This window comes from Struthio camelus, chromosome Z, assembly GCF_040807025.1.
Source record: "Struthio camelus isolate bStrCam1 chromosome Z, bStrCam1.hap1, whole genome shotgun sequence".
Classification (NCBI taxonomy): Eukaryota; Metazoa; Chordata; class Aves; order Struthioniformes; family Struthionidae; genus Struthio; species Struthio camelus.
In genome coordinates, this window is record NC_090982.1 from 79,277,013 (window position 1) to 79,304,212 (window position 27,200).

Sequence of the window (27,200 nt, forward strand, 5' to 3'; positions counted from 1 at the left end):
TGCTTGGGAGGGGGAATGGAGAGCCAGGGTGGGTGTGAAGGGCTGGAGTCGGGCAAGGCAGAGGTGAGGTGGGGCTGGAAGGAGAAAGGTTTCTGTAAGTCCCCGGGAGGCTAAGGAGAGTGTGGGCGAGTGTCTGCCTGGGTCCGGGGGGGTAGCGAGGAGGGATTGGGAAGAGGCTGAGGTACCGGGTGCCTGTTGTGTGCCAGTTGTTGTTGGTAAGGCTTGTCCTCGGGGCCTCGCAGGTGCGTGAGGCCGTTTGGAGAGCGTGTGGGAGCAAAGGTGTGTCCACGGTAGGAGAAGAAAGAGGGTAGGGGTCCCTTAAGGCCCGTGGGCATGCGGGAGTGCCTGTGAGCGCATGGGATGCGCCCGCGGGTGTTGCAGGAGGCGTTTTGGCGTTTTTGGGTAGCCGCTGTGCCTCGCTGTTGCAAGGTGCTGTGCATCAGGGGAGGTTGCTGCTGAGTGGCAAAAGGGCGGCCTCGCCACTGTGTTGGAGAAGGGCAAGAGGGAGGACGCAGGGAAGTGGAGGCCGGTGAGGGTGAGACTGAGGCCAGTGGCTGGGCTGTTTCTGGAGGAGGTTTGTCTGGGCAGGTGTTTCTGAAGAGCTGAGTGCCGTGGAGGTGAGCGGGAGGAGGGAGCCTGCGTTTTCCACGGGCAGATGCTGCGTGAGTGGGGTGGTAGCTGGGCATGAGGAGGTGAGTGGTGGGCGGTGTTGAGCAGGGTAGAGCAGTGGACGTTGCACGCGGCGATTTTTGGAAAGGCCTTTGTCAGAGGCTGGCCTCTTTTGGCTAGCGGCAGCTCGGCTCGGTGCGCTCTGCCTAGGTTAGGGCGGAGAGGGGTGTGACGAGAAGGGGAACGCGGCTCTCCGGAGAGCTGCGGTCAGGGGTGCAGCGTGCTGTTGGCAGGCAGTAACTGGTGGGGGGGCCGGGTGGGGGGGTGGGTGGGTGTTGGCGCCAGAGCTGTTTGATGCGTGCATTGCCGCCGTGGTTGATGGGAAGGCTGCGCTCCGAGGACAGTTGTGGCTGCCGGAGAGGTGTCGGAGTGGAGCGGTCATTGGGCCGGAGGGCAGGGCTGCTCCTGATGGGGGGGGGGTTGGGGGGGGGGGGGACGGACGGACCTGGAGAGGCGGGAGAAGTAACCCGTGTGGCGGGAAGCTGCTGAAGTTGCAGAAGGGCCAGCGCAAGGTCTTGCGCGTGGGATGGCCTGAGCGGCTGCCCCCGTACAGAAGATGTCCGAGACTCGTCTGGACACGGCGGTGAGCTCCCCGATGTCCTGAAGAGCCGCCTGGAGGCGGGAGTTGGGCTCGGTGAGGCCTGGAGGTGGCTTCCAACTGGAACGATCGCGCTATGATTCTTTGAGGCCCACGACACCCAAGTTTTTACAAAAGGTCTTTATTTGCCTTGAATAAATAGGGGAATAAATAGAGCAATACAATTGTCATAATAAATAGAATAAGTTAAATAAATAGGTGTATTTTGGGGGGTTGGGGAGTGGCGGGGGCAGCGTGAGGGCGTCGGCAAGTTGCTGGCAGCAGCTGGTTGCCTCGGAGAGAGAGGGGAGTCGGCAGTGCAGCAGGCGAGATGCGTTGGTGGGCACGAAGTAGTGGGGTGGCTCGCGTTGTCCCTGGGTCTGTGCGTGGGGTCTCTGCGTTCCCCGTTGGTGGGTGCCTTTGGGGAGCAGCCGTGGGTGTGGGGCGCGCAGGGGCACGTTGGTGCGTGGGGTGCCGAAGCGTGGCCGTTGCCACGGTCGTGGTGCTGCTGGGCTCTGCGTGGTGCTGGAGGAGGTGGCGGAGGTGGCTTGGTGCGGGTGTTGTGGGGGGAGGGGGGGCAGGCGAGGCGGGTGTTGTGGGAGTGAGGGTCCCTGGGTGAGGGTGCGGGTATTGGGTGAGGGGGGCGTGGATGCGCGGTTGCGGTGAGGAGGCGTTGTGGCTAATCTGCCAGGGTGCGGGTGAGGTTGTGGATGCGCTGGAAGGAGGCGCGAGCTTCGAGGCCGACTTTGTCCCAGGCGCAGGGGCTGTGGTGGTTTGTGCGGAGGAAGTCCTGGATGCGCCGGAAGTACCCGTTGATGGTGAGCCAGACGTTGCGGGGCCCTTGGCTTTTGACATCCGCGTCGGCACGAGGGAGGCATTGCTGGAGGAGTTGGATTTGGTCGTGGAGCTGGTTGAGGAGCTGTTGGTGGGCTTGGCTGTCCCAGTGCGCGGGGGTGTTTTCGTTGCTGAGAGTGGTGAAGAGGTGCTGGAGGACGCGGAGGATGGCGGCGGTGGCTTGTTGTGGGGACTGGATTGCCAGGAGGGTGTCGGGGAAGGGGAAAGGTGGGTCGTGTTGGGCGCAGGGCTGAGGCGGGCTGGGAGCCATGGCGTGGAGGAGCTGGAGGCTGTCCCAGTTGAAGGTGCTCTGTTGGGTGCGAAGGTTGGCGCATCTGAGGGCCGCGCTGAGAGCGGGCAGGAGGAGCAGGAGGACCGGGGTGCTGTGCCGCAGGCAGGGGTGTCGGGTTGCGGGCGCAGCCATGGTGGTGTGTCCGGTTGTCCGGTGGTGGTGCCGCCGTGCGGGAGGATCGTGAGCGTGGGTCGTGTTGGCGAGTGCTGTGCTTGCGGCTGTGCTGTGCGTCCGGCTTTATGTGGTGCCGCATCTTTCCCTTTGGCGTTTTCTAGTTGCGAAGAATTTCCTGCTCTCGTTTTCCGTTTTGGTTTGTGGCTGTGGTGGCTTTTGCGGTGTTTGTGGGAGTGCGCTTGTGGGTCTGTCGTGGTGGTGCTGTTGATGTTTTGGGGGCAGCCCGTTTGGGGGAGGCTGTGTGTTGTCTTGTTGTGTTTCCGTGGGGGATATGAAAGTGCCTGTGGCCGCGGCCTTTGGGGCAGCTGTGCTGAGGGTGTGTTTGAGGGTTTTCCTTTTGCCTTGCCGTTGTGGTCCCGTGCCCGCTTTGCGCGTTTGAATTTCTCCACCTCCCAAACTCGTGTTTTCCTGATGCCGCGTCCTGGTCTTGGTTGAGTTGCTTTTGCTTTGAGGATGCCTGTTGTTTTTGTTTTCCTGGGAGTGCGTCGGTGGTCTTGGTGCTCTGGAAGCGTTGTCGCGTGCTGTATTTTGGGAGAACGTTGGGAGGTGCGTGGTGCGGCCTGGTGCAGAGGACAGGTTGCGTTAGAGGAGGTGGCTCACGGCCTCGCGCGCTTGAGCTTTGAGCGTGTGCGTGGATGAAGATGCCACGGTCTCTGTGCTCCGTTTTGGTGTGCTTGAGTCCCACGACGGTTGCGGGTGGTGGTGGGGATGGGGAGGTGTGTGTGCGCGTGTGGTTTGTGCTGCTTGGGGAAGAATATGTGGCGTTGCCCCTTGTGCCTTTGCGTGTGGTGGTGCGTGTGTGTTGCCGAGTGAGCGGGGTCCGTGCAGAGGTGGAGAGGTGTGACGTGGTTGGGCTCACGGAGAGGTGGTAGGGCGGGCTGGCGGATTGGCGAGGGGTAGCGGAGGGCGGGAGGCTGCGAAGGCAGGATGGCGTGGTCCGGGGTGGAGGCGGGGTAGCGCTGTGTGTGAAGGAGAGTCTTGAATGGGTGGAGGTGTGGGCAGGTGGGGCAGGAGGGAGGAGTTTGTGGGGTGAGGCTGAGAGGAGAGAAGAGAGGCGGTGGAGGAGCGGGTGCGTGCTGCAGGCGGGCTGCTGAAGGAGAGGGAGGGGCGGATGCTGTTGCGCGTGGGGAGGAGGAGAGAGCCGGCGAGTGAGAGGCGCTGGTCGTCCCGGTCGGCTTGGAGGAGCCGAGTAGGTGCCGGAAGGGCGATAGGGGTGCGCGCCAGGCGTCGTGGGGGTTGCTGGCACGTGTTGAGGAGAGTCTGGTCCTGGCGGTGACTGTTGAAGCGCCATGGGGAGCTAGTGTGTGGGAGCCTTCGGCCTGACTAGCGGCTGAAAGGGGTGTTGGCTGATGCAGAGGGGTGGGGAAGCGCCCTGGCAGGGCGCGGGGCCGCGGAGAGCTGTCTAATGTTCCAGGAGTGTGTGCCGGGAGCCCCCGGATGGTCTCTTGCAACGTGCGGCAGCTGGAGGAGGCGTGGCAGGCGGGCAGGCAGCATGGGTGAACGTGGGGCTGGTGCCCAAGGAAGAGGGGAGAGCGGCGAAGGTGGTGGGAGGGAGAGGAGAAGAGAGGAGAGGCTGCTTGGGAGGGGGAATGGAGAGCCAGGGTGGGTGTGAAGGGCTGGAGTCGGGCAAGGCAGAGGTGAGGTGGGGCTGGAAGGAGAAAGGTTTCTGTAAGTCCCCGGGAGGCTAAGGAGAGTGTGGGCGAGTGTCTGCCTGGGTCCGGGGGGGTAGCGAGGAGGGATTGGGAAGAGGCTGAGGTACCGGGTGCCTGTTGTGTGCCAGTTGTTGTTGGTAAGGCTTGTCCTCGGGGCCTCGCAGGTGCGTGAGGCCGTTTGGAGAGCGTGTGGGAGCAAAGGTGTGTCCACGGTAGGAGAAGAAAGAGGGTAGGGGTCCCTTAAGGCCCGTGGGCATGCGGGAGTGCCTGTGAGCGCATGGGATGCGCCCGCGGGTGTTGCAGGAGGCGTTTTGGCGTTTTTGGGTAGCCGCTGTGCCTCGCTGTTGCAAGGTGCTGTGCATCAGGGGAGGTTGCTGCTGAGTGGCAAAAGGGCGGCCTCGCCACTGTGTTGGAGAAGGGCAAGAGGGAGGACGCAGGGAAGTGGAGGCCGGTGAGGGTGAGACTGAGGCCAGTGGCTGGGCTGTTTCTGGAGGAGGTTTGTCTGGGCAGGTGTTTCTGAAGAGCTGAGTGCCGTGGAGGTGAGCGGGAGGAGGGAGCCTGCGTTTTCCACGGGCAGATGCTGCGTGAGTGGGGTGGTAGCTGGGCATGAGGAGGTGAGTGGTGGGCGGTGTTGAGCAGGGTAGAGCAGTGGACGTTGCACGCGGCGATTTTTGGAAAGGCCTTTGTCAGAGGCTGGCCTCTTTTGGCTAGCGGCAGCTCGGCTCGGTGCGCTCTGCCTAGGTTAGGGCGGAGAGGGGTGTGACGAGAAGGGGAACGCGGCTCTCCGGAGAGCTGCGGTCAGGGGTGCAGCGTGCTGTTGGCAGGCAGTAACTGGTGGGGGGGCCGGGTGGGTGGGTGGGTGGGTGTTGGCGCCAGAGCTGTTTGATGCGTGCGTTGCCGCCGTGGTTGATGGGAAGGCTGCGCTCCGAGGACAGTTGTGGCTGCCGGAGAGGTGTCGGAGTGGAGCGGTCATTGGGCCGGAGGGCAGGGCTGCTCCTGATGGGGGGGGGGGTTGGGGGGGGGGGGACGGACGGACCTGGAGAGGCGGGAGAAGTAACCCGTGTGGCGGGAAGCTGCTGAAGTTGCAGAAGGGCCAGCGCAAGGTCTTGCGCGTGGGATGGCCTGAGCGGCTGCCCCCGTACAGAAGATGTCCGAGACTCGTCTGGACACGGCGGTGAGCTCCCCGATGTCCTGAAGAGCCGCCTGGAGGCGGGAGTTGGGCTCGGTGAGGCCTGGAGGTGGCTTCCAACTGGAACGATCGCGCTATGATTCTTTGAGGCCCACGACACCCAAGTTTTTACAAAAGGTCTTTATTTGCCTTGAATAAATAGGGGAATAAATAGAGCAATACAATTGTCATAATAAATAGAATAAGTTAAATAAATAGGTGTATTTTGGGGGGTTGGGGGGTGGCGGGGGCAGCGTGAGGGCGTCGGCAAGTTGCTGGCAGCAGCTGGTTGCCTCGGAGAGAGAGGGGAGTCGGCAGTGCAGCAGGCGAGATGCGTTGGTGGGCACGAAGTAGTGGGGTGGCTCGCGTTGTCCCTGGGTCTGTGCGTGGGGTCTCTGCGTTCCCCGTTGGTGGGTGCCTTTGGGGAGCAGCCGTGGGTGTGGGGCGCGCAGGGGCACGTTGGTGCGTGGGGTGCCGAAGCGTGGCCGTTGCCACGGTCGTGGTGCTGCTGGGCTCTGCGTGGTGCTGGAGGAGGTGGCGGAGGTGGCTTGGTGCGGGTGTTGTGGGGGGAGGGGGGGCAGGCGAGGCGGGTGTTGTGGGAGTGAGGGTCCCTGGGTGAGGGTGCGGGTATTGGGTGAGGGGGGCGTGGATGCGCGGTTGCGGTGAGGAGGCGTTGTGGCTAATCTGCCAGGGTGCGGGTGAGGTTGTGGATGCGCTGGAAGGAGGCGCGAGCTTCGAGGCCGACTTTGTCCCAGGCGCAGGGGCTGTGGTGGTTTGTGCGGAGGAAGTCCTGGATGCGCCGGAAGTACCCGTTGATGGTGAGCCAGGCGTTGCGGGGCCCTTGGCTTTTGACATCCGCGTCGGCGCGAGGGAGGCATTGCTGGAGGAGTTGGATTTGGTCGTGGAGCTGGTTGAGGAGCTGTTGGTGGGCTTGGCTGTCCCAGTGCGCGGGGGTGTTTTCGTTGCTGAGAGTGGTGAAGAGGTGCTGGAGGACGCGGAGGATGGCGGCGGTGGCTTGTTGTGGGGACTGGATTGCCAGGAGGGTGTCGGGGAAGGGGAAAGGTGGGTCGTGTTGGGCGCAGGGCTGAGGCGGGCTGGGAGCCATGGCGTGGAGGAGCTGGAGGCTGTCCCAGTTGAAGGTGCTCTGTTGGGTGCGAAGGTTGGCGCATCTGAGGGCCGCGCTGAGAGCGGGCAGGAGGAGCAGGAGGACCGGGGTGCTGTGCTGCAGGCAGGGGTGTCGGGTTGCGGGCGCAGCCATGGTGGTGTGTCCGGTTGTCCGGTGGTGGTGCCGCCGTGCGGGAGGATCGTGAGCGTGGGTCGTGTTGGCGAGTGCTGTGCTTGCGGCTGTGCTGTGCGTCCGGCTTTATGTGGTGCCGCATCTTTCCCTTTGGCGTTTTCTAGTTGCGAAGAATTTCCTGCTCTCGTTTTCCGTTTTGGTTTGTGGCTGTGGTGGCTTTTGCGGTGTTTGTGGGAGTGCGCTTGTGGGTCTGTCGTGGTGGTGCTGTTGATGTTTTGGGGGCAGCCCGTTTGGGGGAGGCTGTGTGTTGTCTTGTTGTGTTTCCGTGGGGGATATGAAAGTGCCTGTGGCCGCGGCCTTTGGGGCAGCTGTGCTGAGGGTGTGTTTGAGGGTTTTCCTTTTGCCTTGCCGTTGTGGTCCCGTGCCCGCTTTGCGCGTTTGAATTTCTCCACCTCCCAAACTCGTGTTTTCCTGATGCCGCGTCCTGGTCTTGGTTGAGTTGCTTTTGCTTTGAGGATGCCTGTTGTTTTTGTTTTCCTGGGAGTGCGTCGGTGGTCTTGGTGCTCTGGAAGCGTTGTCGCGTGCTGTATTTTGGGAGAATGTTGGGAGGTGCGTGGTGCGGCCTGGTGCAGAGGACAGGTTGCGTTAGAGGAGGTGGCTCACGGCCTCGCACGCTTGAGCTTTGAGCGTGTGCGTGGATGAAGATGCCACGGTCTCTGTGCTCTGTTTTGGTGTGCTTGAGTCCCACGACGGTTGCGGGTGGTGGTGGGGATGGGGAGGTGTGTGTGCGCGTGTGGTTTGTGCTGCTTGGGGAAGAATATGTGGCGTTGCCCCTTGTGCCTTTGCGTGTGGTGGTGCGTGTGTGTTGCCGAGTGAGCGGGGTCCGTGCAGAGGTGGAGAGGTGTGACGTGGTTGGGCTCACGGAGAGGTGGTAGGGCGGGCTGGCGGATTGGCGAGGGGTAGCGGAGGGCGGGAGGCTGCGAAGGCAGGATGGCGTGGTCCGGGGTGGAGGCGGGGTAGCGCTGTGTGTGAAGGAGAGTCTTGAATGGGTGGAGGTGTGGGCAGGTGGGGCAGGAGGGAGGAGTTTGTGGGGTGAGGCTGAGAGGAGAGAAGAGAGGCGGTGGAGGAGCGGGTGCGTGCTGCAGGCGGGCTGCTGAAGGAGAGGGAGGGGCGGATGCTGTTGCGCGTGGGGAGGAGGAGAGAGCCGGCGAGTGAGAGGCGCTGGTCGTCCCGGTCAGCTTGGAGGAGCCGAGTAGGTGCCGGAAGGGCGATAGGGGTGCGCGCCAGGCGTCGTGGGGGTTGCTGGCACGTGTTGAGGAGAGTCTGGTCCTGGCGGTGACTGTTGAAGCGCCATGGGGAGCTAGTGTGTGGGAGCCTTCGGCCTGACTAGCGGCTGAAAGGGGTGTTGGCTGATGCAGAGGGGTGGGGAAGCGCCCTGGCAGGGCGCGGGGCCGCGGAGAGCTGTCTAATGTTCCAGGAGTGTGTGCCGGGAGCCCCCGGATGGTCTCTTGCAACGTGCGGCAGCTGGAGGAGGCGTGGCAGGCGGGCAGGCAGCATGGGTGAACGTGGGGCTGGTGCCCAAGGAAGAGGGGAGAGCGGCGAAGGTGGTGGGAGGGAGAGGAGAAGAGAGGAGAGGCTGCTTGGGAGGGGGAATGGAGAGCCAGGGTGGGTGTGAAGGGCTGGAGTCGGGCAAGGCAGAGGTGAGGTGGGGCTGGAAGGAGAAAGGTTTCTGTAAGTCCCCGGGAGGCTAAGGAGAGTGTGGGCGAGTGTCTGCCTGGGTCCGGGGGGGTAGCGAGGAGGGATTGGGAAGAGGCTGAGGTACCGGGTGCCTGTTGTGTGCCAGTTGTTGTTGGTAAGGCTTGTCCTCAGGGCCTCGCAGGTGCGTGAGGCCGTTTGGAGAGCGTGTGGGAGCAAAGGTGTGTCCACGGTAGGAGAAGAAAGAGGGTAGGGGTCCCTTAAGGCCCGTGGGCATGCGGGAGTGCCTGTGAGCGCATGGGATGCGCCCGCGGGTGTTGCAGGAGGCGTTTTGGCGTTTTTGGGTAGCCGCTGTGCCTCGCTGTTGCAAGGTGCTGTGCATCAGGGGAGGTTGCTGCTGAGTGGCAAAAGGGCGGCCTCGCCACTGTGTTGGAGAAGGGCAAGAGGGAGGACGCAGGGAAGTGGAGGCCGGTGAGGGTGAGACTGAGGCCAGTGGCTGGGCTGTTTCTGGAGGAGGTTTGTCTGGGCAGGTGTTTCTGAAGAGCTGAGTGCCGTGGAGGTGAGCGGGAGGAGGGAGCCTGCGTTTTCCACGGGCAGATGCTGCGTGAGTGGGGTGGTAGCTGGGCATGAGGAGGTGAGTGGTGGGCGGTGTTGAGCAGGGTAGAGCAGTGGACGTTGCACGCGGCGATTTTTGGAAAGGCCTTTGTCAGAGGCTGGCCTCTTTTGGCTAGCGGCAGCTCGGCTCGGTGCGCTCTGCCTAGGTTAGGGCAGAGAGGGGTGTGACGAGAAGGGGAACGCGGCTCTCCGGAGAGCTGCGGTCAGGGGTGCAGCGTGCTGTTGGCAGGCAGTAACTGGTGGGGGGGCCGGGTGGGTGGGTGGGTGGGTGTTGGCGCCAGAGCTGTTTGATGCGTGCATTGCCGCCGTGGTTGATGGGAAGGCTGCGCTCCGAGGACAGTTGTGGCTGCCGGAGAGGTGTCGGAGTGGAGCGGTCATTGGGCCGGAGGGCAGGGCTGCTCCTGATGGGGGGGGGGGACGGACCTGGAGAGGCGGGAGAAGTAACCCGTGTGGCGGGAAGCTGCTGAAGTTGCAGAAGGGCCAGCGCAAGGTCTTGCGCGTGGGATGGCCTGAGCGGCTGCCCCCGTACAGAAGATGTCCGAGACTCGTCTGGACACGGCGGTGAGCTCCCCGATGTCCTGAAGAGCCGCCTGGAGGCGGGAGTTGGGCTCGGTGAGGCCTGGAGGTGGCTTCCAACTGGAACGATCGCGCTATGATTCTTTGAGGCCCACGACACCCAAGTTTTTACAAAAGGTCTTTATTTGCCTTGAATAAATAGGGGAATAAATAGAGCAATACAATTGTCATAATAAATAGAATAAGTTAAATAAATAGGTGTATTTTGGGGGGTTGGGGGGTGGCGGGGGCAGCGTGAGGGCGTCGGCAAGTTGCTGGCAGCAGCTGGTTGCCTCGGAGAGAGAGGGGAGTCGGCAGTGCAGCAGGCGAGATGCGTTGGTGGGCACGAAGTAGTGGGGTGGCTCGCGTTGTCCCTGGGTCTGTGCGTGGGGTCTCTGCGTTCCCCGTTGGTGGGTGCCTTTGGGGAGCAGCCGTGGGTGTGGGGCGCGCAGGGGCACGTTGGTGCGTGGGGTGCCGAAGCGTGGCCGTTGCCACGGTCGTGGTGCTGCTGGGCTCTGCGTGGTGCTGGAGGAGGTGGCGGAGGTGGCTTGGTGCGGGTGTTGTGGGGGGAGGGGGGGCAGGCGAGGCGGGTGTTGTGGGAGTGAGGGTCCCTGGGTGAGGGTGCGGGTATTGGGTGAGGGGGGCGTGGATGCGCGGTTGCGGTGAGGAGGCGTTGTGGCTAATCTGCCAGGGTGCGGGTGAGGTTGTGGATGCGCTGGAAGGAGGCGCGAGCTTCGAGGCCGACTTTGTCCCAGGCGCAGGGGCTGTGGTGGTTTGTGCGGAGGAAGTCCTGGATGCGCCGGAAGTACCCGTTGATGGTGAGCCAGGCGTTGCGGGGCCCTTGGCTTTTGACATCCGCGTCGGCGCGAGGGAGGCATTGCTGGAGGAGTTGGATTTGGTCGTGGAGCTGGTTGAGGAGCTGTTGGTGGGCTTGGCTGTCCCAGTGCGCGGGGGTGTTTTCGTTGCTGAGAGTGGTGAAGAGGTGCTGGAGGACGCGGAGGATGGCGGCGGTGGCTTGTTGTGGGGACTGGATTGCCAGGAGGGTGTCGGGGAAGGGGAAAGGTGGGTCGTGTTGGGCGCAGGGCTGAGGCGGGCTGGGAGCCATGGCGTGGAGGAGCTGGAGGCTGTCCCAGTTGAAGGTGCTCTGTTGGGTGCGAAGGTTGGCGCATCTGAGGGCCGCGCTGAGAGCGGGCAGGAGGAGCAGGAGGACCGGGGTGCTGTGCCGCAGGCAGGGGTGTCGGGTTGCGGGCGCAGCCATGGTGGTGTGTCCGGTTGTCCGGTGGTGGTGCCGCCGTGCGGGAGGATCGTGAGCGTGGGTCGTGTTGGCGAGTGCTGTGCTTGCGGCTGTGCTGTGCGTCCGGCTTTATGTGGTGCCGCATCTTTCCCTTTGGCGTTTTCTAGTTGCAAAGAATTTCCTGCTCTCGTTTTCAGTTTTGGTTTGTGGCTTTTGCGGTGTTTGTGGGAGTGCGCTTGTGGGTCTGCTGTGGGGCATTAGAAGGCCGTGGTGGTGCTTGTGTGGTGCTGTTGATGTTTTGGGGGCAGCCCGTTTGGGGGAGGCTGTGTGTTGTCTTGTTGTGTTTCCGTGGGGGATATGAAAGTGCCTGTGGCCGCGGCCTTTGGGGCAGCTGTGCTGAGGGTGTGTTTGAGGGTTTTCCTTTTGCCTTGCCGTTGTGGTCCCGTGCCCGCTTTGCGCGTTTGAATTTCTCCATCTCCCAAACTCTTGTTTTCTTGATGCCGTGTCGTCGCCTGGTGCAGAGGACAGGTTGTGTTAGTGGAGGTGGCTCATGGCCTAGTGCAGTTGAGCTTTTCGTATCTCCAGTGCTAGACATTCCTACAGCCTTTTCAATCCCTCTTCCCATCCCATATCACCCTTTGTATAAAAATAATAATTTTTTTTGTATCTTTTTTGAATTCCCGGTGTTCTGAATTGTATTTTTAACTCTCATCCTTTTCGTTTTCATTTCAGTGTTTTCTTTGTTCTTGCCTGAGGTGCTTGAAGAGAGCAGTATGGTCCCACTTGCCAGGGCTTCTAGGATATTTTTGGTTACAAGGGATCTCACAAGATCTCTGATGTGACCTGGCAGTTGAGTGTGCTTCAGAGGGGTCTTGCTATGTACCTGAATGTATTTGGTGCCGTATATTTCCTTCCTTCCTTTCCAGCTGCATGTAATATCCCGTTTTACATATATATTTTAGCAGTTTCCTTGTTGTGATGGAAGTGCATCCCTGTTGTGGCCCTGGCACTGAGCAGGGAGCACGGTGGCCTTCCACCATGCTGTGTTTGACATGCAGGTGGGGAGTCAGAGCAGGCTTAAATTTGGGTTTGTCCTGCCCTTGCTTCATTGGGGAGGGAAAAACACCTCAGGCAGAGGTTTTTGGGGTGGTGGCACTGGTGTTTAGGGGGTGATGGGGCAGCTGGTGCATTGGCAGCACTCTTAGCATAGAATGCTATAGCTTGCTGATCTGTGCTTGCTGGGTTGGGTAGGCCCTCATCACATGCTAGGGTGACTGCATTTGGGGGATCTTGCTTGTTACTAGCTGAGGATGTGTTTGGATGAAGAAAGACTGCGTTAACGTGATCTATGCTGCGAGGCAGGTCCCCAGTTGGCCCCGTAACCGCTGGTGTGTGAGCTCCAGCCTGACCAGGAGAGGTCCGGACAGGCCATGGGGAATGTAGATATCCAGGAACTATTTGGTGCCCACCTACTCCTTTGTTTGGTGTTTTGGGGCTTATTTGGGGCAACTGGTAGCATCAAGGTGCCACTGCTTGTCTAAACCACTGCAGGCCTTGATGGGTCCCCTCCTTGCTTCTTGGAGGTGAGCCTTGTCCATGCTGTGGTGTTGCTGAAAGACTTGGCTGGCCACAAGAGGTTTGGTTATGATGAAGTGGTTCTTCTGGTGTGTGCAGTGTAATTGGAGGTGGGTCTGGTGCATTGTGTCTGGGAGAGGGTTGGGAACGGAGCGGGAGTGTAGTGGGAGATGAAGAGAGCTTGGGACAGGCTGTGTTGAGGTTGCAAGCTGTGGATGCCCTGTGGTGGTTCTTGGGAAGGGGTAGCAGTTGTGAAGGAGAGGAGGCTATGGCAGTAAAGCCTTGAGCTGTGTGACCTGCGTTGAGTGGCGTGCACAATATGTGAGCAGAGCGGGCTTGAGGCATGAGAGCCATTTGCCTCAGCAGTCCCCAGATTGATTTGTGTTGTGATCCCTGTTGTGGGACAGGTGTCCTGTTGACTGCGTGGGTGTGGGCCCCCTTGAGCGGCTAGCTTCCGTGGGAGAGACCTGTGGGCTTAGTGGGACATGGTGAATGGTAGGGGTGAGGGTGAAGTTCCCAGCCATCTCCTTGGCTTTTAATAATGGGCTGGTGACTGTTTTGGGGGGGGGTTGCAGTATCAGGGTCTTGTCCTTGATCAAACAGCCATGCCCCTTGGTGTAATTTTCCTACCTGCTTCTTGAAGGCTGGTCTTTGCCTGCCCTCCCTGCTTGGTGCCTAGGTCTTGCTGTGAGGTTGTGCTCAATGGGTTTTCAGGTCCTCCACTCGTTCCAGCCCAGAGGGCTGTTGGTCAAGGAGAGAGGCTTGCATAGAGCAGGCTGCAGGAGGGATGATCGTTCCTGCCTGCATTCATGGGTCTTGCCTTTCCCCATGTAATTTATTCACGATGACCACCTTTTATTTTTAGAAAAGGTCTTTATTTCCGTAGAAAGAATAAATAAATAAATAAATAAATAAAGTTCTGTAATAAATAGTCATCGGAATCTGAGACTCTTCAGCAGTTGCCGTTGGGACCTTCCTCTTTATCAGAGGAGATCACAGTCCAGAAGGAGTGTAGAATGCCATGGGTAATAAATACTGCCCCTTTTTCCCATAGATTTCCTGTTATCCCTTGATCTGAAAAACGTCTGTTTATTCCTGTAGCTTCCTTTGCGTAGAAGTTGGGGCCATGGGGAGCGCAGGGTGTGGTATGGGTGCGTGAGTTGTGCCGCAGCCTGGCTCCCGCATGGTTGCGGTGCTGTTGGGCTCAGCACTGTCATGCCCGTTTCCCAGGTTGCATGGAGCCATGGCTGGAAGAGGGCTCAGTGGTGCTGATAAAGCCCTGCCTTTGCTGTAGATGCCTCCTGTGGCTTGGTGGCTTCTGGCTTTCATTCAGGATAGACTTTGGACGAGGATGGGTTTGGAGGGAGGGAGCTGACCGGCTTTCCATTCTCCGTGTAAGCTTGTCGATGCATTGGAAGCAGGCACGAGCTTCGAGGCCGACTTTGTCCCAGGCGCAGGGGCTGTGGTGGTTTGTGCGGAGGAAGTCCTGGATGTGCCGGAAGTACCTGTTGATGGTGAGCCAGGCGTTGCGGGGCCCTTGGCTTTTGACATCCGCGCCGGCGCGAGGGAGGCATTGCTGGAGGAGTTGGATTTGGCCGTGGAGCTGGTTGAGGAGCTGTTGGTGGGCTTGGCTGTCCCAGTGCGCGGGGGTGTTTTCGTTGCTGAGAGTGGTGAAGAGGTGCTGGAGGACGCGGAGGATGGCGGCGGTGGCTTGTTGTGGGGACTGGATTGCCAGGAGGGTGTCGGGGAAGGGGAAAGGTGGGTCGTGTTGGGTGCAGGGCTGAGGCGGGCTGGGAGCCATGGCGTGGAGGAGCTGGAGGCTGTCCCAGTTGAAGGTGCTCTGTTGGGTGCGAAGGTTGGCGCATCTGAGGGCCGCGCTGAGAGCGGGCAGGAGGAGCAGGAGGACCGGGGTGCTGTGCCGCAGGCAGGGGTGTCGGGTTGCGGGCGCAGCCATGGTGGTGTGTCCGGTTGTCCGGTGGTGGTGCCGCCGTGCGGGAGGATCGTGAGCGTGGGTCGTGTTGGCGAGTGCTGTGCTTGCGGCTGTGCTGTGCGTCCGGCTTTATGTGGTGCCGCATCTTTCTCTTCATCATCCTGTAGATGGAGAGAATTTCCCTGTTTCCATTTTCATTTTTACTTTCCCTTTATTTGTTTTTTTTTTTGGGGGGGGGGGTTCATTATGGTTTCTGTGGTGCTTGAAGTGTTTCCACATGATGTCCATGCTACAGAGGAGGGAGAGCATTGTTCTTTTCTGGTGCTGGGAGAAGACCCTCTTCGGGGAGGTTGTCTGTTGTCTTGTTGTGTTTCCGTGGGGCATGTGAAAGTGCCTGTGGCCGCGGCCTTTAGGACAGCTGTACTGGGGAAGTGTTTAGGCATTCCCCTTTCCTTTCTATTGTCAACAACCTTACCTGTTTTTTGTTCTCAAGATTCCCTGCCTCCCAAAATCCATTTTTCTTATTTAATGCTCTGCTGTTATTTCTATTTGTGTATTTGTATTTTTTAATGTATGCTTTACAGTGTTTTATTTACTTTTTATTGCCTTCTTTTGAAGTTTTCAAACAGTTTTTCCTCTATAGCACCTTTAGGTTTGCTAGTGTAGCATAGTTTTTACTTTTCAGAATATTTTGCAAAGCAGTGAATTTTTTGTTTCCGGTTACTTTTCGGCAGTGTGTGAAGTTTGCAAATAAGTGATTAAAGGTTGTGAAGGAGTTTTCATCAAATATTTTTATGATTTATTATACTTTCTGTATTTTATTTTCAGAGTGTTTTTTCAATTTGTTTTAGAAGCCTGACTCTGTTAGGTGTGTAGGAGGGAGGGTGTGGTGGGAAGGTTTTTGTTTGATGTTAGCATTCTGTTTGATGTTCTTGGCCTGTGCCTTACATCTCGAAAGTGAAAGTGATCCTCTCTGCCGGCAGGGGTGGGAAGCAGAGCTGATGACACAGTGTGAATGTGGTTTTTCCCTAACCCTTTGGGTTTTTCTTTTTTAATTAAACCCAATTTCTTAATGCTTATATTGATTCTGTGAATTCTGTTTGTGTTCAATGTGTGATCTCTTCTGTCATTCCTGTGGGTTAGAGTTCTTATAAACGTCTGGAGGACTCTGGCCGTAGTTGATGTGTATGTAACCTATTGAGCCAGTTGATGAAGCTTAAATCGATTACATTAGTGGGGTTTTTTTTTTTGTTTGGTTTGGTTTTTTTGTCCTTAGTTCATCCATGTGCCCTCTGGAGGGCCAAGAAGTCTCTCTGCTGTTTAAAGAAAAAAGTATTTTTTCTGATGCTTTCTTATGAGCAGGCTTGAGGTTTGAAGATAATTGGCCTGCACTCAGATTTTCTCAAGACTTTCAGGGGTGTATGTTCCTGTGTGTGTGGCTGGTGGTAGGGATAGGTGGTATTGATGAAGCTTCCTCTCCCCCCCCCCAAAGGGCAAGGAGAATAATTGGATTCCTTAGACCCTGTTCTCATATCCATCAGGTCCTGTTGAGATCTCTTCTCCAAATCTGCTTTTGCATTTTTTTCCTCAGAAGAAGAGAGAGCACTACTTTGTTCTGACAAGATTTTTGATAGAGAATTTGGCTGTGTTTTGTGAAAAATGATTCATCCCAGACTTGATACCTCCCTTAACAACAGCATCTTATAAGGGCCACTGCTGCTGGGGGGATTCCTCCTGCTGGGCCCCTGAGCAATCCCCCCCCCCCCGCCAGAGCACCAGCATCCTGGAGGTCTCCCAGTCCCAGGGCAACAGATGCAGCTGCTACTCTCCCAGTCGCAGGTTCACAGAATCACAGAATGGCCAAGGTTGGAAGGGACCTCTGGAGATCATCTAGTCCAACCCCCCTGCTCAAGCAGGGTCTTCTAGAGCACATTGCACAGGATCGCGTCCAGGCGGGTTTTGAATATCTCTAGGGAAGGAGACTCCACTACCTCTCTGGGCAACCTGCTCCAGGTTCAGCTGGGAGCGAGGCTGAGCATGTGACCCTGGGCCCCCCTCCCCACGTCCCCGACTCACCGGCAGCCTGAAGTCTGCCAACATATTATATCCCTGCCCCAGGCTCGCCTGGTCAGGGACAATATGACCACCCCTGCCGCTGGCACATGGGCACTGTGACCCACAGTCCAGCTCCTGCTGCCAGCCCCGGGACCCGCACTCCACACGCTCTGACCCCCAGCAGAAGGGAAGGGTGTATCAGGTTACAGAAAGTATCTGCAATATTAAATCTGTACCAGATTTTTTCATGTTTGGTTATGGAGGATTATGTGTAGAAAAGAAGATAGTGATATTTAGAAATGCCAGTGAGGTGGAAGGTGTTGTTAACTGAGAGAAAAGCATTTGAAGTGCCAGGGAATTTGCGGAGGTGCGTGTGAAGAACAGTATTTTTCCAGCATTGGAGAATGTGTGGAAATGGGTATATTAGTTGTTAATCCATCAAGGGTTAATGCTTTAGAAATGGTGAGGGATAAGTGATGAATGTTAGGAGGAAAACAGCTTAGGAGAGTACCAGCTCCACATGTGGGCTGTTTTTTTGGTGAAGGCGAGAGCTTTTTCATGCAATCAAAGGGAAGAGCAGACTTTTTTTTTTCCCTCCCTCCAAATTGAAGACAAAATGCTGGCTTTTTTTTGCTGGCATGTGCTGTCATCTTAAAGTGTAGACTTTCTAGGGCGAGGACTGCCCTACATTTCTGTAGGGTACCTAGAACAATGATCTAAAGGGCTCCTGTAACATAGTATAAAACAAACTTTCAATCTCAGCTGGTAACTCTTTTCTGTAGTTTCCTTTAATTAAGTTCATACTGTTTCTCTGGCTCACATTTTTACTTTTTGAAAGCAAAGCATGTTACAAGACTAAAACCTTTAGACTAATCTGCATTTTGTTTATGGATCTGGCCTGAGCTCAAGTCTTTGGCCCAGCGAACCTGATGTTCTACTGCTGTTCTGGGCACAATCTCACTGGAAGATGATAACTCAAAGCTGAGGGTTAGAAAAGAAAACCTTTTGGTTGCTGTGTTTGAGCTGAGGTGGATGGTTGGCCAGGAGTGCATCTCCTCTATGTGTTCTAGCTGAAGCCATTCTGACTTTTCAGCTGTGGAGAGGAAGAAGTATTCGCAGCCATGGAGACCATGCGGTGTTGAGAAGCTGCTCTTATCTCTGCTCAGTTGACAGTGGCCACCTCTTGGTCTGAGCTGGTGTGCAAAAGAGGATTTATTCTTGCTCGTCAGGCTCTAAACATCCTTTCCTCTAGATGGGTCAGCAGATTAAAGCAGAAGCTTGGACTTGGCTCATAAATTTACTATTAAATGATGCTATATTTGCAGTTGATGTTAAAAGTGTCACTAAAACAAGGTTTTTTGGAAGTTAGGGATCCAGCTGTGCTGTAAACTATAAGGTCAGCTTCTGCCCAAGCCTCCTTTATTTCTTGCTTTTTCAATTTTTTATGCATGTAACAGTTGTAAGAACTGCCTAATTCTGTTATGAAGTTAACCATTAATAAATGATGTTGCCTCTCTCTAAGGATTACTATGGAATTACATTCCCTGCTCCTGCAACCTTAACAGGCAGAGATGGGAGCCTTGCTAACAATCCGTACTCAGGTGAGTGCTGTTTTGAGAAGAGGATGACAACTTAGATGTAGGTCATCATGCTGCTGCTGAAAGAACAATCATTTTTCCCCTCTGCAAGCAGTTTAACCCACCAGTCCAAATTAGTCAAACAGAAATGAACATCTCTCTTTCAACGCTGACATTGATTTTTCTCTGCAGTTTTGGTCAATAATTTGTATGTGATGACTCCTGGGATAAAGCTGGATAATCTTTGAGAACAAGTGCAAAATTATTGTAAGGGTTAATGAAAGTATCATCTAATGCCTTTCTCAAGCATGTACAAATATTCCATGCTTTTTTTGAAATTGAGCTATCTTTCTTTCCTTTTTTTGCCCCTAGAATAGACCATTTCAGACCTTAATTAGCAGCTTCTCCTACTCTGCTATTTTAGCATTTCTGTATTTCCATCAGGAGCTGAGTCTAGCAGGCTTTTCCCGCTCCATCCCTGAGTCTGATGAACTTAATTTCCAAAAGCATGTGGTCTAAGAACCCCTTCCTCATCTTGGCCCTTGTTCTTCAATTGTCAATCTGTATAGATGACTTTAATTCCATCCAAGATTTTCATCCTGTGGTTTTCTCCTGCTGCTATCAGCTTACAACTTAAAATTGTAGCCATAGGTGGTGGTGTTCCTATAATGCAGCTATTAAAATTTGTCATGCTTATTGGCAGCTAACAAAAGGAATACTAGGTAGGAATGAGACAGATGTGATACGTCACCTCCCTAAAAAGAGTGAATATGCTACTTTGTAGGCTGCCAAAAAAGCAAGTGTGTTGTAGTGTTTTGCTTGGTTACTCACCTCTCTTAGGAGGCTGCTTTTGGGTTAATAACCAAATTTCCCTTCCTACTTCTTCAATAAGGTGGCCCACGATGCAAGCCTTGCTTTCCTGGCCTCCAGCTACTGTCTCCAGACCTTTGGTGGTGTGAGGAATCAGACATCTAATTACTCATGCTTGACAAATAAACAGATATTGACAAAAATATGCCCGTCATTGCCTGTAAATCCTAACTTGCTCTCCGCCCATGAAGCTTAACTAATCAGGTTAATCTTTAGGAGGGCCATGCTTTAACCCAGCAACCATTTGCTCTTTGGCTATTTACCATGGTTGTGCTTTTAGCATGCTTTATTGCAATGGTCTAACAGTGATGAATCTTCTCAGACTGTGAGAGATAGGTACGTATTGTTGGCTCAACTTTATCAAGGGATTAAGCAAGGCACAGAGTTCTCTGCCAAGAATAAGCAATGTCCCTGTGGCTGTCAGGAATAGAGACCAGGAGAGTTCTTCCATGAAAATCTGTAGCCTTTCAAGTATAGGACACTATCTCTTTTGCAGTTGTTAATTGTATTCAGAAGATCCTTTTGAAGTGGCTTTTATAGCTTTTCTGGTCGGTTATTTCTTTTGCAGGTGATGTAACAAAGTTTGGCCGTGGGGATTCTGCCTCCCCTGCTCCTGCTACCACATTAGCCCAGCCACAGCAGAACCAGACGCAGACTCACCATACGACTCAGCAGCCCTTCCTCAACCCTACCCTGCCCCCAGGGTACAGCTATACTGGGTTACCTTATTATGCTGGTGTGCCAGGCGTACCCAGTGCATTCCAGTATGGGCCAACCATGTTTGTAAGTATGATAGCCGAAACCATAGTCCTCTCTTCATGCCTGTCTGGTTTTGCTGTGTCCAGCCCTGACCTTCTAAGTCTTCCCCATTCTGCAAGGAATTTCCAATGAAGTTGTTGTGCAAGCCAGAGAAAATAATCACGGTTTCTTCCCCAAGAAAAGAGGAAATCTAAAAGACTAAAGCATACCCCTAAGCCCTCTAAGGCATAGGGCAGCACTGGGAGTCTTTGGAGGGAGAAGGTTATCTGGGAGGAGGTGATGCTCAAGGCAGAAGGGTAGATGAGTCTATTTTAGGGCCCTGTAGGATTGTGTTTTATGAAATGGCCTCAGGCAGGACCTTCCAGGTTGGTATTTTGTTTGATTCTGGATGGTGAGCACTGTGGTTGGTCCTATTCTGGTTTCTGGGTGAGAACTTGCTACTTACTGTTGATTTTTATACATGTATAAAAGAAATACACAACCTGTTTTGAGACATGGTTGCGATCAAAGCAAAGGCTGTGTGGCGCAGAACAGGGGCGGCTCTAGCAGGAAATCTGTGGCTTGCAAAAAACCGCTACAGGAAGTTATGACTGGAAGGGAGAGTGCCACCTCCTATGTGCAGCGTGGTAGATCCCAGAGCTGCTCCAATTTTTACATCTCCCGTGTGAGTGAGATGCCTTCCCCACTAGATGGCAGAGGGAGCTTGCCTTTCCTGTGCCGTTTCCCAGTTAAGAATGCCTTTTGTTCCCCTTCTTTGTCCAGGTACCTCCAGCATCTGCAAAGCAGCATGGAGTCAATCTGAACACTGCTTCAACTCCTTTCCAGCAGGCGAGTGGCTATGGACAGCATGGTTATGGAGCAGGTATGCTTCTCTCCGTGCTGTTCACTTGAGCATCCGCAGAGCTGCTTGCACACTGTAACACATTGTCTTGTACACACCGGCAGGCTATGATGACTTAACGCAGGGAACGGCAGCTGGAGATTACAGTAAAGGAGGCTACAGTGGGTCATCTCAAGCACAAAACAAATCTGCTGGCACTGGACCTGGGAAAGGTAACACATGAGACTTGAGGGTGTTCTGAGTGGGATTTAGTAGGGCAGACTCCCAGCATTGCCAGTCCTGTGCAGTCAACACAGCAGCCAGCTCTAAACAGGGTCAAAATCCAAGCTGTTTCTCCATCTCCCGTATACAAAATGCTTTTTTAATGCCCCAGATGTTCCTTCTAAGCCTAATGGCTGAACTTTGCCTAAGGATTGTGTGGCTGACATGCAGCTCTGTTCACAGTTGCACATGGGAGAAAATGGTGAACTGTTTCCTCTGCCAAAGTTTGAATTTGGTGAATAATAGTGGTCCTGCAGCAGTGCCTTGTCACTGAACCCTGAGCAGTTGAATACTGCTGCTGAAATGGTCCTTTGCCAAATAATGACTGGATTTTGAGTTCATTATTAGGCACCTGAGTTAGCTGTGTGTTAGGAGTGAGCAGGGCAGTTCACATGTCTCTAAACTGTTGTTTCAGCTGCTGTCTGTACACTCCATAGCTCGTTGCATTGTTTCATGCCTGGAAATGTTTTCTTTGTAACTGTAAAGGCTAAAGAATTTATACAGCTTACATGAAGGCTTTATTCTGCACATGCTGGTTAGACCTGAGAAATGTATAGTGAACTGCTTAGCACTAACTAGTTCGTCTCTGGGCTTAAGCAAATACCAAGCATTTGCTGTGCATTTGAAACACCAGCTGCACTGGACACTACTGAAGTCTTCAACCAAGAGTTGCTCAAACTGTGGCCTGCAAAGAGGAGCAATCTTCTGGGAAGGGTACAATCTTAGAGCAGTACAGACCCACCAAATCCAGTCCCTGATTCATTAGCCAAAGGAACCACTGCTTTTATTCTGATCCAATTGAAATGACTAGAGCTGGTCTTTATAAGACCAGGAGTGAGTGGCCAGCTTGAGAGCTGCCTTGCTGATAAGTGATGCTTTCTGAGCGTATTGTGGCACGAGCTGATCCAGGTGGAAGCCGGCCTCAATCTGTAATATAATTTAATTCTCTAGGGGTGGAGGAGCATTGCAGACCCCCCCCCCCCTTCTGCATGATGTGAAAGTACAAGAGCACAAATGTGTGGCAGATGCTGAATCTCATTGCTCAGCGCACTACTGGAAAGGTCTTGAATGCTGTAATAGAGCCAAATGCCTCTCTAATCCTAGGGGAAAAGCTGGCTTTTCTTGAGCTAAATGAGTGTTCTGTGCAGCCAGCTGCTGCCCAGTGAAGTGCATTTGAATCCAAGCTGTAATCTGTGTGTATTGGACATGGATGACTTATCCCAGTGGGCTGGTTTCCTGCTTTGCATCAAGAGTGAGGAATTGAGCCCTTTTCTCTGTTCCTGTGTGGGGTGCTGTAGGTCTGAGAGCACAGAAAACCCAGCAGTTGCAGCCCAGTAGAGCATGTGGTGCAGTGGCCAAGGATGAAGGTGCATCCGCTGAGGCCTCCGGAGGTGTCAAGAGCAAAGCAAGCACAGGGTTCGAGTTGGGTGGTGTTTGGCTTTCTCATTGTTGGTGGCTTTTTGTTTTCCAGGTGTTTCTGTGACCTCAAGTAACACAGGTGTGCCTGATATCAGTGGCTCAGTCTATAACAAGACTCAGGTGAGGAACGCTGGACCCTCCTCCCCCTGGCCTTAGGCTAGGCCGATGGCTCCCTGCTTACTGGCAACTCAGCAGGACTTTGCCTAAGGCAGATAGGGGCAAATCCCAGGCCTGTTCATCCTGCGGGCAGCAGACTTTGGTATTTCTTCTAGTTACTCTATTTGGTTTTAGGGAGACTTCTCACCCTCCATCCCACCCCTCTTTCCACATCAACTCATGATGGAGGCTGCTAGCATAGACACAGAGCTTTCTGTGCTATCACCTCATGTGTACTGTGTCCAAATCAAATATGATGGCACCAGCCTTTTTAGACAGAATAGCCCAGAGAGCAGGTGAGTTAAGAGACCGTTTGCTTTTCTCCAGAGAGACCAAGTAGGAATGCCCACCACTGATACCTGTAGGTCTATATGACAGATACCACAACCAGCCTGCTCCACCTGGGGCCTTATGAGAGTCTTGTGGCTACTGGCTGTGCATGTAGTTTCCCAGGGAATGCAGAGAGCGCTTTGACAAGCTGTGGCGTGCAGTGGGGTTAGATCCGACTGCCGTTTTCCTCCGTTTTGGAGGACAGACTCTTTGCACCCTTTGTAGTGGGAATCGAGCCCCATGTGGTGTCTGGCTGTGATCCATGCCTGTGAGTAGGATACCAGCTCTCAGATACACTGCTTAGCACTAGGTGTGAAGCTTTGGCCAACAGGAACAAAGTTCTTACTGGAATTTCTTCTTGTGTTCTTGTTGGGCAGCCGTGACTTGGTCGAATAATTCCACTCTTGAGTCCCCACAATGTGCGAAGGACTGATTTCAGGCGACTATATCCTCCCATATCACACTAAGTAAAAAGAGGCTAGGGGAAAAAAGGGACATAGCTGTGGAAATGAAATTTAAAAAAAAAAATACAGGCATTAAAGCAGCAATAAAGGTGAGAACAGGAACTGAAACTAATCTGCTGAAGTGCTCGCAGGTATTCGATCTGACTTGGCTTGCTCACAGGGTTGATGAAAGGTTCAAGTGATCTGTGTTCAGGCCACTCTTGTTCTTGTCTGGTCACCGTGGGGCTGCTAACACAAGTCTCTAATGACCTCCCCGTTGCCTCCTATGCAGACGTTTGACAAGCAGGGATTCCACGCTGGCACACCGCCTCCTTTCAGCCTGCCATCTGCTCTTGGATCTACTGGGCCCCTGAACCCTGGTGCTGCCCCGGGTTATGCTCCAGCCCCTTTTCTCCATATCCTGCCTGCGCATCAGCAGCCTCACTCCCAGATGCTGCATCACCATCTTCAGCAAGATGGGCAGGTGAGTCGGCCCCTTGGGCCTTTACAAAGTGCCTGAATGCAGATTGCTCCCACGCACCTCCACGTCTGCTTTTCTGGCTTTGCTCATTGGGAAAGCGCCTTGATAATGATTGCAGACTACATGCCATTCACCAGCTTGGGAGTGTGTGTGGGGAGTGAGCCCTGCTGTGAAGAGGCCCTTCTGACTTAGGGCACAGAATGGAGATGTCCAGTGGGGTGGGAAGCTGAGGAGGCCGCCGCCATTCCCTGGCCAGGGCAGGGAGATCAGAGATTCAAACGTTTGCACTGTAATTCTGGAAAAAAAGAAGCATCCCCTGGCAGATTGCATGTCAACTCCTATTTCCGATTTGGTTTCACTAAGCATTGCACTTCCCTTCCTCTCTATAAATATTCCCTGAAAAACATAGCGTTCTGCTTTAGAGTCCAGGAACAAGAAATGACTTCTGAACGTTTGACATCCTTGCCTGGTGTGTTGTCTTCATTCACCTTGAGAAAGCTCTTTGCCAGTCCCCAATCCTACTGTTCTCCTTCCTTATGTTCCTGTGCCTCTGACAGCATTTTACAGTACAGGCTGTTGTGCAGAAATTGTCTTCTGAAAGAGAGGAAATTGTGTGGGGGTTTTTTTGATTTTTTTTGTTTTTTGTTTTTTTCCTGAAAATAGCATAGTTACCACCCAAGTCTCTATCATCTCCACAGCATTACCACTCTGGCAGTCAGCCATCTCCCTCTGCAGTAAAAATGGTGGCAAAATCCATTTGGGAATTTCTAGTCTGGAGTAGGGGCTCTGCAGTGGTTGTAGGCTCTCTGCAGTGGTCAACTTCTCTCACTAATCCTTTACACCTTCTTCCCTGTGCTGGGGGATGGCTGCCTCCTTTTTCACCAGCCAACTGGAGCTGCCTGACTCGCCCCAGATAGGGGGGGTGGGATGACGCTTCCCTGTTGTCCTGTGTCGTGTCTTCATGGCCATTTTTCTTGGACCGTGAGACCTGGCGTTGTTGAGGAGAAGCAGAAATCACCCCAAGATGGGGTGTCAGTGTCTTTGAAGGTGTCAGGGCTGCTTCGGAGTCCCTGGTGGAGGCAGATCTTCTGCTGGTGACATGCTGAATGTGGCGTGCTCCTGGGAGTGCTGATACTGCGGGTCCCACAAAGGATGAATGTTTACATCCTTTTTAATTTCTAGGGTGGATCTGGCCAGCGCAATCAACCCAGCACCATGCAGCAAAAGTCTCAGGCTACCAAAACCGCCTATGGCACTTCTCCATACTGGACAAACTAAATCCGAAACCGGGGAGGGGGGAGAGAATGAAAGGAGAGGAGGAGGAGAAAAGAAAAAAAAAGAAAAGCCGAAACCCATTCCTGGAACTATTAGGAGAAGAAGTAACTGCTCAGCCAAACGTCTGTGCGGGGAGAACTGCAGCCAGCCAGCCATCCTCTGTGTGACTCGCCCGCTTCCTCTTTGAGTTGCTGTTGTATGTAATATATTTATGTATGTATTTGTAAATGTAATAGAGCCTAAATGTGGTTTTCTGCATCTTGCAGCCTGTTTTATTTTCTTTGTAGGGAAACTAATTATTCATTTCCCATCGGCACCAGGGCATCTTTCCTTGTTTTTTAAGCTCTATGGGCTTTATAACTCTGTCAAAGACAAACTGCGCCATTTTTATTGGAGCTGGAGCCCATTTATTTAATGCAGTTCTGAATTCAGGCAAATAAGAAGGCCTGGCCCCCAAAAAAGAAGAATCAAGATGCGTCCTTTTGGTTTGATTTCTGCCTCCATCCCCCAATATAGCTGTTACTCTAAAAAAAAAAAAAAGAAAAAAGAAAAAAAGAAAAAAGAAAAAAAGGAAAAAAAGAAAAAAAAAAGGAAAAAAAAGTGTTTTGTGGGCCTTCCCCTTTCTTTTGTCTCCCCCCTCCCTCCTGCTGTGGAAGATGAACTCATGGGCAGTTTGGTCACTGTGGCCCTGAGCTGCAGCCTCACCTTTTTATTTTTTAATTTTTAAAGAAAAAGACAGGGTGTTTTTTTTCTTTCTTTTTTTTTTGCTTTTCTTTTTTTTTTCTTTTTTTTTTTTTCTTTTCTAGCAGGAGACTTTGGATGGCTCAGTGTATCCTGGAACCTTCTTTGCATCGTTAGAGGCAAAAACTATGTAGCGGTTTCTTAAATAAAAGTATAAGCTGTGTCTTGTACCTCTTTTTGCCCCAAGCCACCCTGCCCAGGATAGCCAGAGCTACCGGATGGAAACTTCACCTGTCCCTCCCCCCTTTTTTTAAAACAAAGACTATGGAGGCATCTCCTGGTCCTTTTTGTCCTGCACCAGTGCGGTGAATGTTTTAGGAGTTTCATTTCTTTTTAGCCCTTACTCCACCTAATAAAGATCTGAGCGTATCGCTGGTGTTTGTCTGCATTTTCAAAGGCTCCAGGAGCAGTTTTGCTTTTTACAGCCTGTCCCTTTGCCCCCCCCACTCCTGGAACAAAAGCAGTAAAGCTCAACGGCTCCCTTCCAGGAGGGTAAAATCAGTAGTTGGGCCTGCAAAGGCCATGGAATAAGGTGACAAAGGTGAGTGCGCTTTGGTGCTGAGAGCTCGGTGGCTGTGGGCCTGGTGGAGGTCAGTGTATGCCCCCCGCCCCGTGGTTGTGTGCAGAGGGGATGGGGTCCTGCTGTGACAGGCTGTGTCGGGGGGACAACCTGACTCTTGCTGCCTAACGTTGCCTCTGTCCCTGTACTCTGTCCTAGCCCCTGCAAGAGCAGCCAGCAGAGTTGAGGAGGGAGCACAGCAACAGCACAAACCATCCTTGCCTTGCCGCTGAGGCAGCACTGCTGCTATGTGCGAGCACCAAGAGGAAGGTCAGTAGTGAGAACAACTGAGGGACGGCTCCTGCCCCAGGCTTGTACTGCTGAGGCTGTAGCTCTTCATCACAGCAGAGGACATGGGCAAACCTGAAGCTGTATTTGGCCAAGCAGCAGAGAGAGAGAGGTGAGGAGCTAATCAGCTCACAGCCCAGCACTGCCCCTGTGGGCAGGCCCAGAGCAGCTGGGGAAGCCTCTTCAGCACTGACTGCAGGATGCTGTCCTTGCCTAGCAGCTCTTGCCTGATCCTACAGGGCTTACAGTGATGACACCTTGTTTACCTGCACTCAGAGCTGCTGTCTTACAGTTTTTATGACTGCCCATGTTGAAATGGTATGCTTTCAAAAAAAAAAAAAAAACCTTAACACTCCACGAAAGCCGTCTTTGCTTTAGACGCTAATTGATAAAAGCAGCACTGCTATCCCACAGGAGGAGTAGGTCAATCCTTGGCCATGCCTGCAGTATCATAGTGGACCCATCATGGCAGTGCCATGATGAGCTTTCGTGCCACCAATGTTGCTACAGGGCAGGAACCATCTTGTCCATATAGCACCTTGAGAAGAGTTGTTTAGCAGGGCATGAACAGCCACAGCTGTGCTAACTCCCAGCCTCAAGAGGGTTGGGGGGGGGGGGGGGTGTCTGTCTTACCAGCTTACCCTGCATCCCAGGGTGCTTTTGAGTGTCTTAGGGAGGAACACAGCAAAAAGCATCTCTAATAGGTAACAGCAGCGTGAGTTACAGTGAGCCAAGCTCAAGCATGGCAGTGAGGGATGAGCTCCTAGGCTCTGTTAACGTAGCAAGTAACACACATGCAAGTTAGTGTCAGTGCTCTGCACCACCACCCCCTTTTTTTTTTTTACAGTTGTTGCAGAGCAACTGCGAGGCATGCCTGGCTCCCTGGCAGTGAAACAGTGTGGTCCAGTGCTGTCTCATGGGTGCCAGCTGCAAAATCT

The 27,200-nt window shown here is 54.0% G+C and overlaps 5 protein-coding genes across 5 annotated transcripts in view; 1 reads left to right on the forward strand and 4 right to left on the reverse strand.

Annotated features, from left to right (window-relative positions):
- Positions 1–25,784, forward strand: part of LOC138064673 (ubiquitin-associated protein 2-like) — a 112,606-nt gene extending 86,822 nt beyond the window's left edge. The window contains exons 12-18 of the mRNA XM_068928342.1: positions 17,785–17,863; positions 19,278–19,492; positions 20,231–20,330; positions 20,414–20,521; positions 22,042–22,109; positions 23,211–23,402; positions 24,582–25,784. Of these exons, the coding sequence (XP_068784443.1) occupies positions 17,785–17,863; positions 19,278–19,492; positions 20,231–20,330; positions 20,414–20,521; positions 22,042–22,109; positions 23,211–23,402; positions 24,582–24,677 (858 nt within the window). The 3' untranslated portion in view covers positions 24,678–25,784. The remainder of the gene's footprint in view (positions 1–17,784; positions 17,864–19,277; positions 19,493–20,230; positions 20,331–20,413; positions 20,522–22,041; positions 22,110–23,210; positions 23,403–24,581) is intronic.
- On the reverse strand, positions 1,835–3,229 carry LOC138064475 (interferon-like). Its single transcript, XM_068927289.1, has one exon. It carries the CDS (start codon positions 2,502–2,504, stop codon positions 1,926–1,928), a length of 579 nt encoding a protein of 192 aa, XP_068783390.1. The 5' UTR covers positions 2,505–3,229; the 3' UTR covers positions 1,835–1,925.
- Positions 5,241–7,213, reverse strand: LOC138064473 (interferon-like). The gene has a single exon (XM_068927286.1). It carries the CDS (start codon positions 6,622–6,624, stop codon positions 6,046–6,048), a length of 579 nt encoding a protein of 192 aa, XP_068783387.1. The 5' UTR covers positions 6,625–7,213; the 3' UTR covers positions 5,241–6,045.
- LOC104151996 (interferon-like) lies at positions 10,050–10,730 on the reverse strand. Its single transcript, XM_068928560.1, has one exon. It carries the CDS (start codon positions 10,724–10,726, stop codon positions 10,148–10,150), a length of 579 nt encoding a protein of 192 aa, XP_068784661.1. The 5' UTR covers positions 10,727–10,730; the 3' UTR covers positions 10,050–10,147.
- Positions 13,491–15,051, reverse strand: LOC138064740 (interferon-like). Its single transcript, XM_068928559.1, has one exon. The coding sequence runs from the start codon at positions 14,229–14,231 to the stop codon at positions 13,491–13,493; it is 741 nt and encodes a 246-aa protein (XP_068784660.1). The 5' UTR covers positions 14,232–15,051.
- Positions 25,785–27,200: the final 1,416 nt, after the last annotated feature.